Source organism: Oryx dammah, unplaced genomic scaffold (genome assembly GCF_014754425.2).
Source record: "Oryx dammah isolate SB20612 unplaced genomic scaffold, SCBI_Odam_1.1 HiC_scaffold_25, whole genome shotgun sequence".
NCBI classification, from domain to species: domain Eukaryota; kingdom Metazoa; phylum Chordata; class Mammalia; order Artiodactyla; family Bovidae; genus Oryx; species Oryx dammah.
The window spans coordinates 26,205,852-26,217,573 of NW_024070209.1; the positions used below are offsets into that span (position 1 = coordinate 26,205,852).

The 11,722-nt window shown below is 39.8% G+C and overlaps 2 protein-coding genes across 6 annotated transcripts in view; one reads left to right on the top strand and one right to left on the bottom strand.

Annotated features, from left to right (window-relative positions):
- PREPL (prolyl endopeptidase like) overlaps positions 1–189 on the bottom strand; it is a 37,670-nt gene extending 37,481 nt beyond the window's left edge. For 2 of the 5 annotated variants that reach the window (XM_040224721.1, XM_040224722.1), the window contains exon 1: positions 2–176. The gene's annotated coding sequence lies outside the window, so the exon portion shown is untranslated. Of the gene's footprint in view, position 1 lies in introns of all 5 variants that reach the window. The other 3 variants (XM_040224727.1, XM_040224726.1, XM_040224723.1) reach the window with 2 other exon arrangements.
- A 312-nt stretch (positions 190–501) lies between these two features.
- CAMKMT (calmodulin-lysine N-methyltransferase) overlaps positions 502–11,722 on the top strand; it is a 426,241-nt gene continuing 415,020 nt past the window's right edge. Inside the window, exon 1 of the mRNA XM_040224729.1 lies at positions 502–764. Coding sequence (XP_040080663.1) covers positions 627–764 — 138 coding nt within the window. The 5' untranslated portion in view covers positions 502–626. The remainder of the gene's footprint in view (positions 765–11,722) is intronic.

Below are 11,722 nucleotides of genomic sequence, written 5' to 3' on the forward strand. Positions count from 1 at the left end.
CGCAAATTGAAAGTCAGCCTGGCTCTAGATACCGAAACGAGTAAAGGCACGCCCAGAGGACCCGAAGCTCTCAGGAAGGAGTGCAGCTGTCACCTCGACCGCGTCCTGCCGAACACTGCGTTCTGCAGCTAGCAGAACCACTGCCTACCCAGTGTCGCCGAGAGCTAGTTTGCAGCACGCGTTCTACGTAACCCCCAACTAGCACGCGCTCTAAGCAGATTCCACCATCTTTATTGTGGTCAGGAATGGATTTTTCTCCTTCTGAGATCATTATTGCTCAAAATACAAATCTTTTGGATCTTTGCTAGTCTTCAGAACTCGAACTGAAACAGGAGAGAGGAGAACAAAAAGGGGCAGGGTCGCGCTAGATCTGCCACAGTTCTCGCACCCTCTGGTCTGCCCTCACTCAAGATGGCCACCAGCAAAATGGTGCAGTGCCGAGAGTCGCGCTGCCCTGGTTGCTAAGGAGACGCGACTACCGGAAATGCGGCATTCGGGGAGGGCTCGGGAGCTAGGGCAGAGGGAGGGAGGCCTGGCGTCACAGGTCCTGACTGGGAAGAAGTAGGCAGGTCCTGGCAGGGGAGAGCTGTGGCGGCGGGATCTCGGGTATAAGAGGCTCTGGCGGAATGGAATCTCAAGTCTCTGACGCCGCCGCCGGTCAAGCAGAGCAGACGGCAGGCGAGGGCCAGGCAAACAGCGGCGCCGCTCCGGGACCCGCAGCCTCGGCGCCGTTGGGTGCCGCCAGGTGGAAGCTCCTGCGGCAGGTAAGGGAGAGCCCTCTTAATTCACTATTGCCTCTGGCCACTCCCCTCGCAAGCTATCTGTAGCTCCTCTACCCTTGGAAGCTCGGGGAGTTCCCTCACAATTTTATCGGCAGCCGCCTAAGGAGCGCCCCCTTGGTTCACCTACGGGTCCCACCAAAAAGGGAGGCATCAGGTGGCATCGGTAGGGAGGGGGCAGCCAGAGCTGAGTCCTGGGAAACTCCGAACTAAGTAGAAGATTCCTTCCTAGACATTAGTCTGCATCTGAGGGACTTTTCTTCTTGCCCGCCAGCAGGGTTGGTGGAACCGCCGCTCCGTAGCCCATACTGCCCTTTTCTGCTTCTGTTTTATTTTCTTCCCCTGGTTTCTTCTCCTTGCTTCTTAACTCCCAGCCTGTTTCTAGCCCCAAATCTGGCCCCTCTTTTGGTGATCAGCGTGGTTGACTGTGTAGGGACTGTGGCGTTGCACGTGTTGCTTCGGTTTCTTCCGTGGGGCTGAGAGCCAAGGGAGTTGTAAGAGCTGCCCCCGCCCACCCCTTCTCTTCCACACGATAGTTACTTGTTTATCTTGTGGTTTGAAGTGATCAGTGAAATCCTTGCGTCTCTGTGTGTTGTTTACTGGCGGTTATCTTTTAGCACTTCGAAGATGCCACTGTTGCTGGTAACTTCAGTGGTGTGCCAGTTTGAAAATTTTCTTATTTGACATCACTGACACTCCTTGCCAAAGTGCTTGAAGTGAAATCTGTTGTTGATACCTCAATGTTACGCTTCTGCCTGGGGTTTCCTGCTGAAACCTTTATTCAGTAGGACACTTTGCGTTTCTGATTTGTGTTTTCAGAAGAGTTTCTCAGCTACTGCCACTTTATTTGATATTGTGTGTTTAGTATTTTGGGGGTTACTTTGTTTGCAGTTGTCTGGAGTCGTCTTTTCGTACTGTGGCTTTCCAATGCTGTCATGACACACTCAAAGACCTTTTCTTTGCTGACACATTGACAGTCCTTGCAGAGCATTCATGATCTGGTTTTGCTATTAATGTTACAGATGGTATTATAGGATAATAAAATGCATGTCCTTATAGATCATTATTGTAGGAAATTTCTGTAGTGAAGTAAACAAAGTTGAATTATCAAAATAGTAAATTAAGGCTTTAAATTGATCAATCAAACCTTATTATGATGACAAGTGATTCTTAGTAAAAACTCTAGTTGACCATTATTTATATTCATTCTGAGTTGCTGTCTACTTTAGCATAAGAGTGAGTTTCAGCCATGGCTGCCATTTGAACTCCCCTCACACTTTGAAATTTAATGTTTTGGTATATTTGTGCTCACTGCTTAGAGTCTTTCTATCATATTCTCTACTTAATAAATGACTGTTCATCCTTCAGACCTCTGTGTCAATCTCCTCTTATGTGACGCCTCTGCTGACTCCTCTGGGCTGAGTTAGACCCATAGGTGACTCTATGCGTAACCCTTTTTCACATTATTTTATGACCATTTGATTAGAATCCATCTTTCTCACGAGAATAGGAATTCTCCCTGGGGAAAGATGTTATTTTATTAACTTCCATCTTCTGCACAGGGCCTGGGTAGTTAATTTTTAGTAGATAACTGTTATGTGTTGTGGAAAGCCTGAGAATAAGGACAGTCTTTAAGTGGCCCACAGGATCTTATCCTCAGTGTATTGTATCAGTGAGCTATTACTGAGTAACAAATAACCACATGATCAGATATTAATACATACACATACTGTTGTAAGCAATGCTATTACATACATCACATACTGTTGCATACAACAGTGAGCATTTATTCTGTTTGTGGGCCACTGACAGGCTACGATCAGCTGAGTGGCTCTAGGCTGCATGCTTGGTCCACATGCCTCTAATCCTGAGATCAGTTAGCTAACATGTTTTCATGGTGATGACAGAGGTATAAGAGAGCAAATGCAACCACTGAAACATATTAATATTTTAAATATTTACTAATATCCTGTTGGTCAAAATAAGAATCTTAGTCAAAGGGGCAGAGAAAAAAATTTTTTTTCCCTTGGAGAGGGCAGGGGAGAAAGTGAATCTTTTTCTGTAATAACTGAATCTGCCATGTGTTTTAAACATTTTCAGGCTCTTAGTAAATATGTTTCAAGTGAACAGATCATTTGTATCTTGTGAGCATTCAGAACTGGAAAACTGAGAAATCTGACCAATACTAGAGATATGAATTATTTTTCTCTTTCTTTTGGGACATCTTCATGACATCTGCTTCATTCAGTCAGTTCAGTCGCTCAGTCATGTCCGACTCTTTGTGACTCCATGAACCGCAGCACACCAGGCCTCCCTGTCCATCACCAGTTCCTGGAGTTCACCCAAACCCATGTCCATCGAGTCGGTGACAACCATCTAACCATCATCCTCTGTCGTCCCCTTCTCCTCCTGCCTTCAATCTTTCCCAGCATCAGGGTCTTTGCCAATGAGTCAGCTCTTTGCATCAGGTGGCCAAACCATTGGAGTTTCAGCTTCAACATCAGTCCTTCCAATGAACACCCAGGACTGATCTCCTTTAGGATGGACTAGTTGGACCTCCTTGCAGTCCAAGGGACTCTCAAGAGTCTTCTCCAACACCACAGTTCAAAAACATCAATTCTTCGGCACTCAGCTTTCTTTATAGTCCAGCTCTCACATCCATACATGACTACTGAAAAAAACATAACCTTGACTAAATAGACCTTTGTTGGGAAAGTAATATCTCTGCTTTTTAATATGCTATCTAGGTTGGTCATAACTTTCCTTCCAAGGAGTAAGTGTCTTTTCATTTCATGGCTGCAGTCACCATATGCAGTGATTTTGAAGCCCCCCAAAATAAAGTCTGACACTGTTTCCACTGTTGCCTCATCTATTTCCCATGAAGTGATGGTACCAGATGCCATAATTTTAGTTTTCTGAATGTTGAACTTTAAGCCAACTTTTTTGCTCTCCTCTTTCACTTTCATCAAGAGGCTCTTTAGTTCTTCTTCCCTTTCTGCCATAAAGGGTGGTGTCATCTGCATATCTGAGGTTATTGATATTTGTCTTGGCAATCTTGATTCCAGCTTGTGCTTCTTCCAGCCCAGCGTTTCTCATGATGTACTCTGCATATAAGTTAAATAAGCAAGGTGACAGTATACAGCTTTGATGTACTCCTTTTCCTATTTGGAACCAGTCTGTTGTTCTATATCCAGTTCTAACTGTTGCTTCTGGACCTGCATACAGGTTTCTCAAGAGGCAGGTCAGGTGGTCTGGTATTCCCATCTCTTTCAGAATTTTCCACAGTTTATTGTGGTCCACACAGTCAAAGGCTTTGGCATAGTCAATAAAGCAGAAATAGATGTTTTTCTGAAACTGTCTTGCTTTTTCGATGACATCTGCTTATGTCTCCTTTTTTCTCCTCACAATCCTGTGTTTCCACTAGGGCTCCAGTGCTATCTCATGGCCCTCTACCTTAAATGTCCAATATTTTCTGTATTTTACAATTAATATTTTTGGAGAGAAAATCTGGTTGACCTAGTTCATCATTTGATACCAGGTCGCATGATAAATTGCTGACTTTTGAATCTAGTGCCCACTTGAATCAGATGAGGTCTGGAAGTCTATGGATCAATATCAATAGAGGCTGTGGATATTGTTCTTTTTTCTTCTTTGTTGGGTTTGACTACCTGATTGCAAAAATAGCTACCTCATCATCCACCCAGCTAGTGATCCAGAAGAAATAACCATTTTCCCTAACACCCAAATCATTTCCTCCAAAACGACTCTAATAGGCCAAGTTTGAACCAATTGCTGTTTCTAGGAGAATTGTGCACTTTGACCTGGGTCATCAGCCCACACTGTGGCAAGGAAAATAACAACCCTGCCATTATTGCGTAGAGTGAGGGAGGGGCATTTCTCAAGAGGAATGGATATAGAGCAGATGAAAAAGTAGCAGTGACCCTTACATGCTTACGCACATCTCACAGCCATCTACAGAATGAATAACAGGGCCTAGACGTCTGCATACTTGGCTGAAGAATTCGATTAATGGAATATTTTATAGTACAATTTAAATTAAAGCAGGTAATATACATTTGAGACTGTCAGGGCAGAAAGAGACAGGATGATTTCTAGAATAGAATGTAATACAATTTGATTTTAGTCCCAGATCTGCCTATGATAATGAGCAACCTATTTGTACTTCATTTGTAAATGAGGGAGAGGGACTAGATTTCTTTAAGATCTCTTCCGTTTCTGATTATTTTAAAGTGAAATTATTTTCCAGGGTTAGGAATAAACTAATTGTCTATTTTCTAATCCTATTATGATTTCCTAACAAAGAATTTGATTTATGTTTAACATTTAAAAACAGCTTATGGGGACTTTCCTGGTGGTCCAGTGGCTAAGACTCCTTGCTCCCAATGCAGGGGGCTGGGTTTGATCCCTGCTCAGGAAACTAGATCCCACATGCCACAACTGAGAGTTTGCATGCCGCAACTAAAAAGATTGCTCATGCTGAAACTAAAGATCCCACAAGCCACTAAGACCTGTTGCATCCAAATAAATGTTTTTTTAACATAAAAATAGCTATGTACTGGGTAAGTATGCAAAAATGGGCATCCAAGTGAGATCATCACAGTGCATTTATCAGAAAACTGATTTTTATGGTACCAAAGAGAGCAATCTAAACCAAAATATAAACAGTATGTATAGTATGAGCCATTTCAAACTTATTCATAGCTATATGTATATGCATAGATGGATGTTTAACTGTGCTTTTCCCGAATGGTAGAATTTTGAGTGGGTTTTTACTCTTCTATATTTAAACTTCTTTTCCAGTGAACCTGATTATTTTCAAACCATTTTTCATCTATTCCCAGGTGTGTAGTTTTAATTATAACATCTTTGAAATTGGGCTATGTCTTTTAGTTGATGGCATCCCAGTCAATAGGCAGCCTATTCTATGTAACATCAGAAGGAAGGGAAAAAAAATGAATCATAATCAAGGATGTATTGAATTTGATGAAATGTAGTCAGGGAAAGAGAGAACCTGTTTTTTTTGAGAAAAAATTGAAGACCGTTGACTACCAGAAAAACAATTCCATGTGAGTGACCAAAATCCTTCTCAGAACAAGATGCTGAACAATAGGAGTACCTATTACCTCGTTCACTAATTGAGAAAGTTGGTTAAAAAGATCAGTCATGAAAATGATACATATGCTAAAATGAAGCTACAATCTGAGAGTCAAATTGTCCTAAAAAATTATAATTAGTCTTCTAAGTTTATACAGCTGTCTTCCCACAGTGAAATTGGTAGTAAACTTTTAAGTAACTTAACTTCTCAAGCAAACTTACCAAAACATCTTTCCAAAACATTCAACTTAACTTTTATGGAAGAAATATAAAAATAAAATGGAATAATGATTACCATTCCTCATAATTATTATTTCATTAGTTTTTGTAATATTTAATGCATGACAATAATAAGAACAGCTGGTGGAAAAAGCTTGTGGAAAAGGCCGATTAACTCGGCAACCAACTCAATGGGGAAGGGCAGGAATAGCACCTTGGGACTATTCAGTTCACATGGCCCCGTCTGAATATTTAATAGAGGGAACGAAGAGGGTCCGTTAATTCAGAGTCAGTTACAAGAGATGCGCTGCGTTTTGTGTCCTGTTTTGCCTCCCAATTCCTTGATAGAAAATGGCAAACAGACACCAAGAAACCATGTCTTAGAAATGGTTGTGTCTATACAGATCTTGCACTGAGAAGTGTGGTTTAGATCCCTATGTAAGTGAGGAGTTGAGTGGTGGACTCTTCCTTGGTTTTTATTGACATCAGTAGGGATCAGTTTCTCCAGCAGCAGCTGAGCAGGGTCATTTGTGCTTTTTCATTCCTTTTTTTTTTTTTTTTCTAACATTTTATACATCGTTGTATTTATAAGGATTTTTCACATTGTTGAAGTTAAACTTACATTTCAAATGATTATAGAACTTTATACTGCTATATAGTCACAGATGACATAGACTTTTGTGTGCTCTGTCTAAATTGTAATGCTCACTCCTGACCCCCACAGCTCAAACCTTATTGACATGTATATATCAGTGACTGGAGGAGATTTTCTTTTTTTTTATGTTTCTGAGTTATTAAGATTAATAATTGGGTTTTATTGGATTCCTTAAAAATATTTAGGAATATGCTTTAGGTTAAAAATGGTGAATGGGAATGTTTTCTTGAGTTAGAAGTATGTAGCTTGTCAATCTGAAAACAAAATATTCCACCAATAATTATTTTGAAAGAAATGGACTTTAAAAAGTTTCTTTATTTTTGACTTAGTAGTTACGGTTTGCTGTCTCTAGAGGGTGGGCTTAGTTCCTCCCAGCATGTGGGATCTTCCCAGACCAGAGATCAAACCTCGTCCCCAGCATTGACAGGCGGATTCTTAACCACTGGAACACCGGGGAAGTCCTTGAAAGAAATGAACTTTTCACTGTGCAGCAAAGAAAATAAAAAGTTTAGAAGGTTCCAAGTGTGAAAGAATGTGCCTTTTTACATTTTCAGAACTGTAAATTTCAGTTCAGTTCAGTTCAGTTCAGTTCAGTCGCTCAGCTTCATCTGACTCTTTGCGACCCCATAAATTGCAGTATGCCAGACCTCCCTGTTCATCACCATCTCCTGGAGTTCACTCAGACTCACGTCCATTGTGTCCGTGATGCCATCCAGCCATCTCATCCTCTGTCGTCCCCTTCTCTTCCTGCCCCCAATCCCTCCCAGCATCAGAGTCTTCCAGTGAGTCAGCTCTTCACATGAGGTGGCCAAAGTACTGGAGCTTTAGCTTTAGCATCATTCCTTCCAAACAAATCCCAGGGTTGATCTCCTTCAGAATGGGCTGGTTGGATCTCCTTGCAGTCCAAGGGACCCTCAGGAGTCTTCTCCAACACCACAGTTCAAAAGCATCAATTCTTCTGCACTCAGCCTTCTTCACAGTCCAATACTCACATGCATACATGACCACAGGAAAAACCATAGCCTTGACTGTAAATTTATTAGACTATTAATCAATAGTCTTCCTAAGAGTAATATAACAATTTTCCAGAGATTAAATATTTTAACCTCATTCCTAAAATAATGCTAAATATTTTTATTTGACTGATTTTTATTATTAATTCCTAAAAAGTTTTGAGTCCTAAAAATGATGTTTTTATATGAATTTTTCTAAGAATAAAAAATTTACCATTTAAAAGTTTCAGCTTTATTGAGATACAACTGAGAAATCATATTGTAAACTACACAATGTGATGATTTGATATATGTATACATTGTGAAAGTATTCCCCACCTCCACCCCCAGTGAGTTAACACATCCATCACCTTTTTGGTTATTGTTGAAAACATTTTCATTTGTTTCTTTTTCTGAAGCTTTCAAACAACTGAATGTTTTCACTTTGTCTACCTGGTTTTCATTGCTTTCTTGTTCCTTCTGAATTCTCTGTGGCAAAGAGAGGCTATATTCCTTTTTCACATCTAGTTTTTTGCCATTTTAGGAAGCTGCTCTCTATAGGTACTTTTTAACTTCACAATTCTAGCTCAGACCCCAAACTTTATTTATAAGGTATATAACCTTTTATATCTGTACTTTGAGTATTTTCCTTCACCAACCCACCCCATAATTCCATTTGATTATTACTTAATTATTTACTTAGGGGGTTGGAAGGCAATATTCTAAAAGCGGTAGCTGACAAGATTATACCTTGATGGGAAATTTAAATATCCTCTCAAGTCACAAAGCTGCAGACATTTTTGATGACCTTGAAATAACTGAATCAGTAGTAATCTGAATTGATCTCTATTGCATATGATTACCTTTACTGAGTAGTGTATAGATTATGTAAATAAATGTTCCCTTTTATTTATTCTAAATATATTATTTACTTTCTTTGAGAATTACCTTGTCATATTGTAGATCATGGAATTTACTAAACTATAAAAGCCTCTTCCAATTTTATACATGTGTTGATTTAATAACTTTTTACCTTAGTGATTTATAATGACATTACCTTGACATCCGAGTAATTTAATTAGTATATAAAGGCATTTGATTTTTGGACATTAATTGGACAAGATCTGTGGCAATTTATAATATCTACATTTTACATTTTATAACAATTTTTTTTTGAGAGTAAGCTTTGTTTAGTGATGTGTTTTTCTTCCTCATAATCATAGATGAAGATAACAAGACTGTATTTTTGGTAAAAACTTTTAAAACAGTTCATCCTTTTATTTTATTTATTTTTGAAATTTTATTTATGTATCTCATCTTTGGCTGCGCTGGGTCGCCGCTGCTCTGCGGGCTCTTTCTCTAGCTGGGGGAGCAGGGGCTCCGCTCCAGCTGCAGTGCGCAGGCTTCTCATTGTGGTGGCCTCTGCGCTCACGGAGCACTGGCTCTAGCGTGTAGGGGGCTTCACTAGTTGTGGCTCTTGGGCTCCAGAACACAACTCGATAGTTGTGGCGTCGGGGCTTAGTTGCCCCAAGGCACGTGGGGTCTTCCTGGATCAGGGATCTAGCCCATGTCACCTGCATTGGCAGGCAGATTCTTTACTACCGAGCTACCAGGGAAGCCCCACCCTTTTATTTTTAAAGGAAACTCTCAAGTCAAAGAGAGGCAACTTTTCTGATGTTCTATTTAAAAAAATCAACCTTATAAACCTATATAATATAAAAATTTTAAGCCTATTTTTTTCCCTCAAGGTATATTATTCATGTTGGTATGGTTTCTTGCTTGGTTCTGATCTCGGTTTGCCTTTATGTAGTCAGGGTTCCTTTTCAGATAAGAGAAACAACTCTAGCTATTTTAAGCAGAAAAGGGCTTTTTAAAGGGAATTAAGTGCTCATAAAATCTTTGGAGGAACTAAAGGAACCTACAGAGAATGAGTCCCAGAACAACACAAAAGCTGGCCTGCAAGAGAGATGCTACCTCTACCAAAATGAAGAACTTGAGCTTCTTTCTGGGATCATTTCACATTGTCTGTGATCTCTGGTGATCAAGAAGCTGTTTCTGGAACTATAGACTCCAAAAGTACACCTTGCCTGCTCTGTGTTTACCAGCAAAGGTTTGACACTTGTACTGTCTCTGTGTGTGTGTGTGCGCGCGCGCGCACGTGCTCCGTGTGTGTGTGTGTGTGCGCGCGCACGCGCTCCATTACTCAGTCTTTCACTCTCCACTAAATTACAGCGTGAACATTGGAACTTCTGCTAAAGCTGCTGAAGATCCAAATGTCTTTAGAACTGTTCTTACTAGCACACATTGCGGAAATGGATCTTTCTTCTTTCCATCTTTCTTTCTTTCAAATCTCATGTTAGTCCATCTGGTTAGCTAAACCAAAAGCACGTCTGAAACTGATTTCTAGGGATCTAGGAAATGTGGTTTCTAGCTTTAGCATAGGAAGGTATTGTAAAGGAAGTGGAAATGCGGTGTTTGGTGCCAGGCTGCCACATTCTCCACAAGAAAAGGTGTTGAAAGTTCAAGCTCTGTAGTCAGATAGCCTGAATTTGCTTCTTATTAGCTTTCTGACCTTGAGCAAATTACCATTCCTTTTCATTAGCTTCCTCTGTCACATAATAGGTATCTATTCCATGGGGTTATTTGAGAATTTAATGAAGAGTGTGGTAAGACTTAAATTAATTCTTACTTAGATGTTTGGTGTCATTTGCTGGTGAACAGTCTGGACTTGGAGTTTTATTTGTGGTAAAATTTTTATTTATGCATTTTATTTTTAAAATTGTTCAGGACTATTTAGACTTTCAGTTTCTGCTTGTGTCACTTTTGGTTAGTTGTATTTTTCCAGGAATTTGTCCATTTCATCTAAATTTGCAAAGTTATTCCTTTGTATTTTTTAATGCCTGTAGGATCTACAGTGATCTCCTTATGTCATTGAAATTTATACCTTCTTTCTTTTTTCCTTAATAGCTTCATCAGGGGTTTATCAGTTTTATTCTCTTCAGAGAACTATCCCTTGATGTTGTTAATCCCCCCTGCTTTGTTTTCTGCTTTATTAGCTTTTACTCTTCTGAGGACTTAATTTGTTCTTTTTTGAGTTTTTGCAGTGGATACTTAGCTTACTGATTTTTAGCTTTTCCATATATTTCCCTCTTAGTATGGATTTAGCTACATTTCCTGTTTTGATATGTATTCTTATTATTCAGTTTAAAATGCTTTCTAATTTCCATTGTGTGTTTTTTGATTCATAGATTATTTAGAAGTCTATTGCTTAACTTCCAAGTATATTTAGATATCTTTTTAGTTATATTTAATTTGTTTATGACTATTAGAGTGCTTTATATATTAAAAAAACTTTAAGGAAATGTCAGATATATGCAAAATTGGAAATAATACTTTAATAGCCATTCAGGTATCTATTAGTTCAGTTCAAGCACTCCAGTTGTGTCTGACTCCTTGTGACCCTGTGGCCTGCAACATGCCAAGCTTCCCTGTCCATCACCAACTCCCAGAGTTTACTTAAACTCATGACCATTGAGTCAGTGATGCCATCCAACCATCTCACCCTCTGTCATCCCGATCTCCTCCTGCCTTCAGTATTTCCCAGCATCAGAGTTTTTTCAAATGAGTCAGTTTTTTCACATCAGGTGGCCAAAGTACTGGAGTTTCAGCTTCAACATCAGTCCTTCCAATGAACACCCAGGACTGATCTCCTTTAGGATGGACTGATTGGATCTTCTTGCAGTCCAAGGGACTCTCAAGGGACTCATCAATTCTTCAGCATTCAGCTTTCTTTATAGTCCAACTCTCACATCCATACATGACTACTGGAAAAACCATAGCTTTGACTGGATGGACATTTGTTGGCAAAGTAGTGTCTCTGCATTTTAATATGCTGTCTAGGTTGGTCATAACTTTTCTTCCAAGGAGCAAGCGTCTTTTAATTTCATGGCTGCAATCACCAT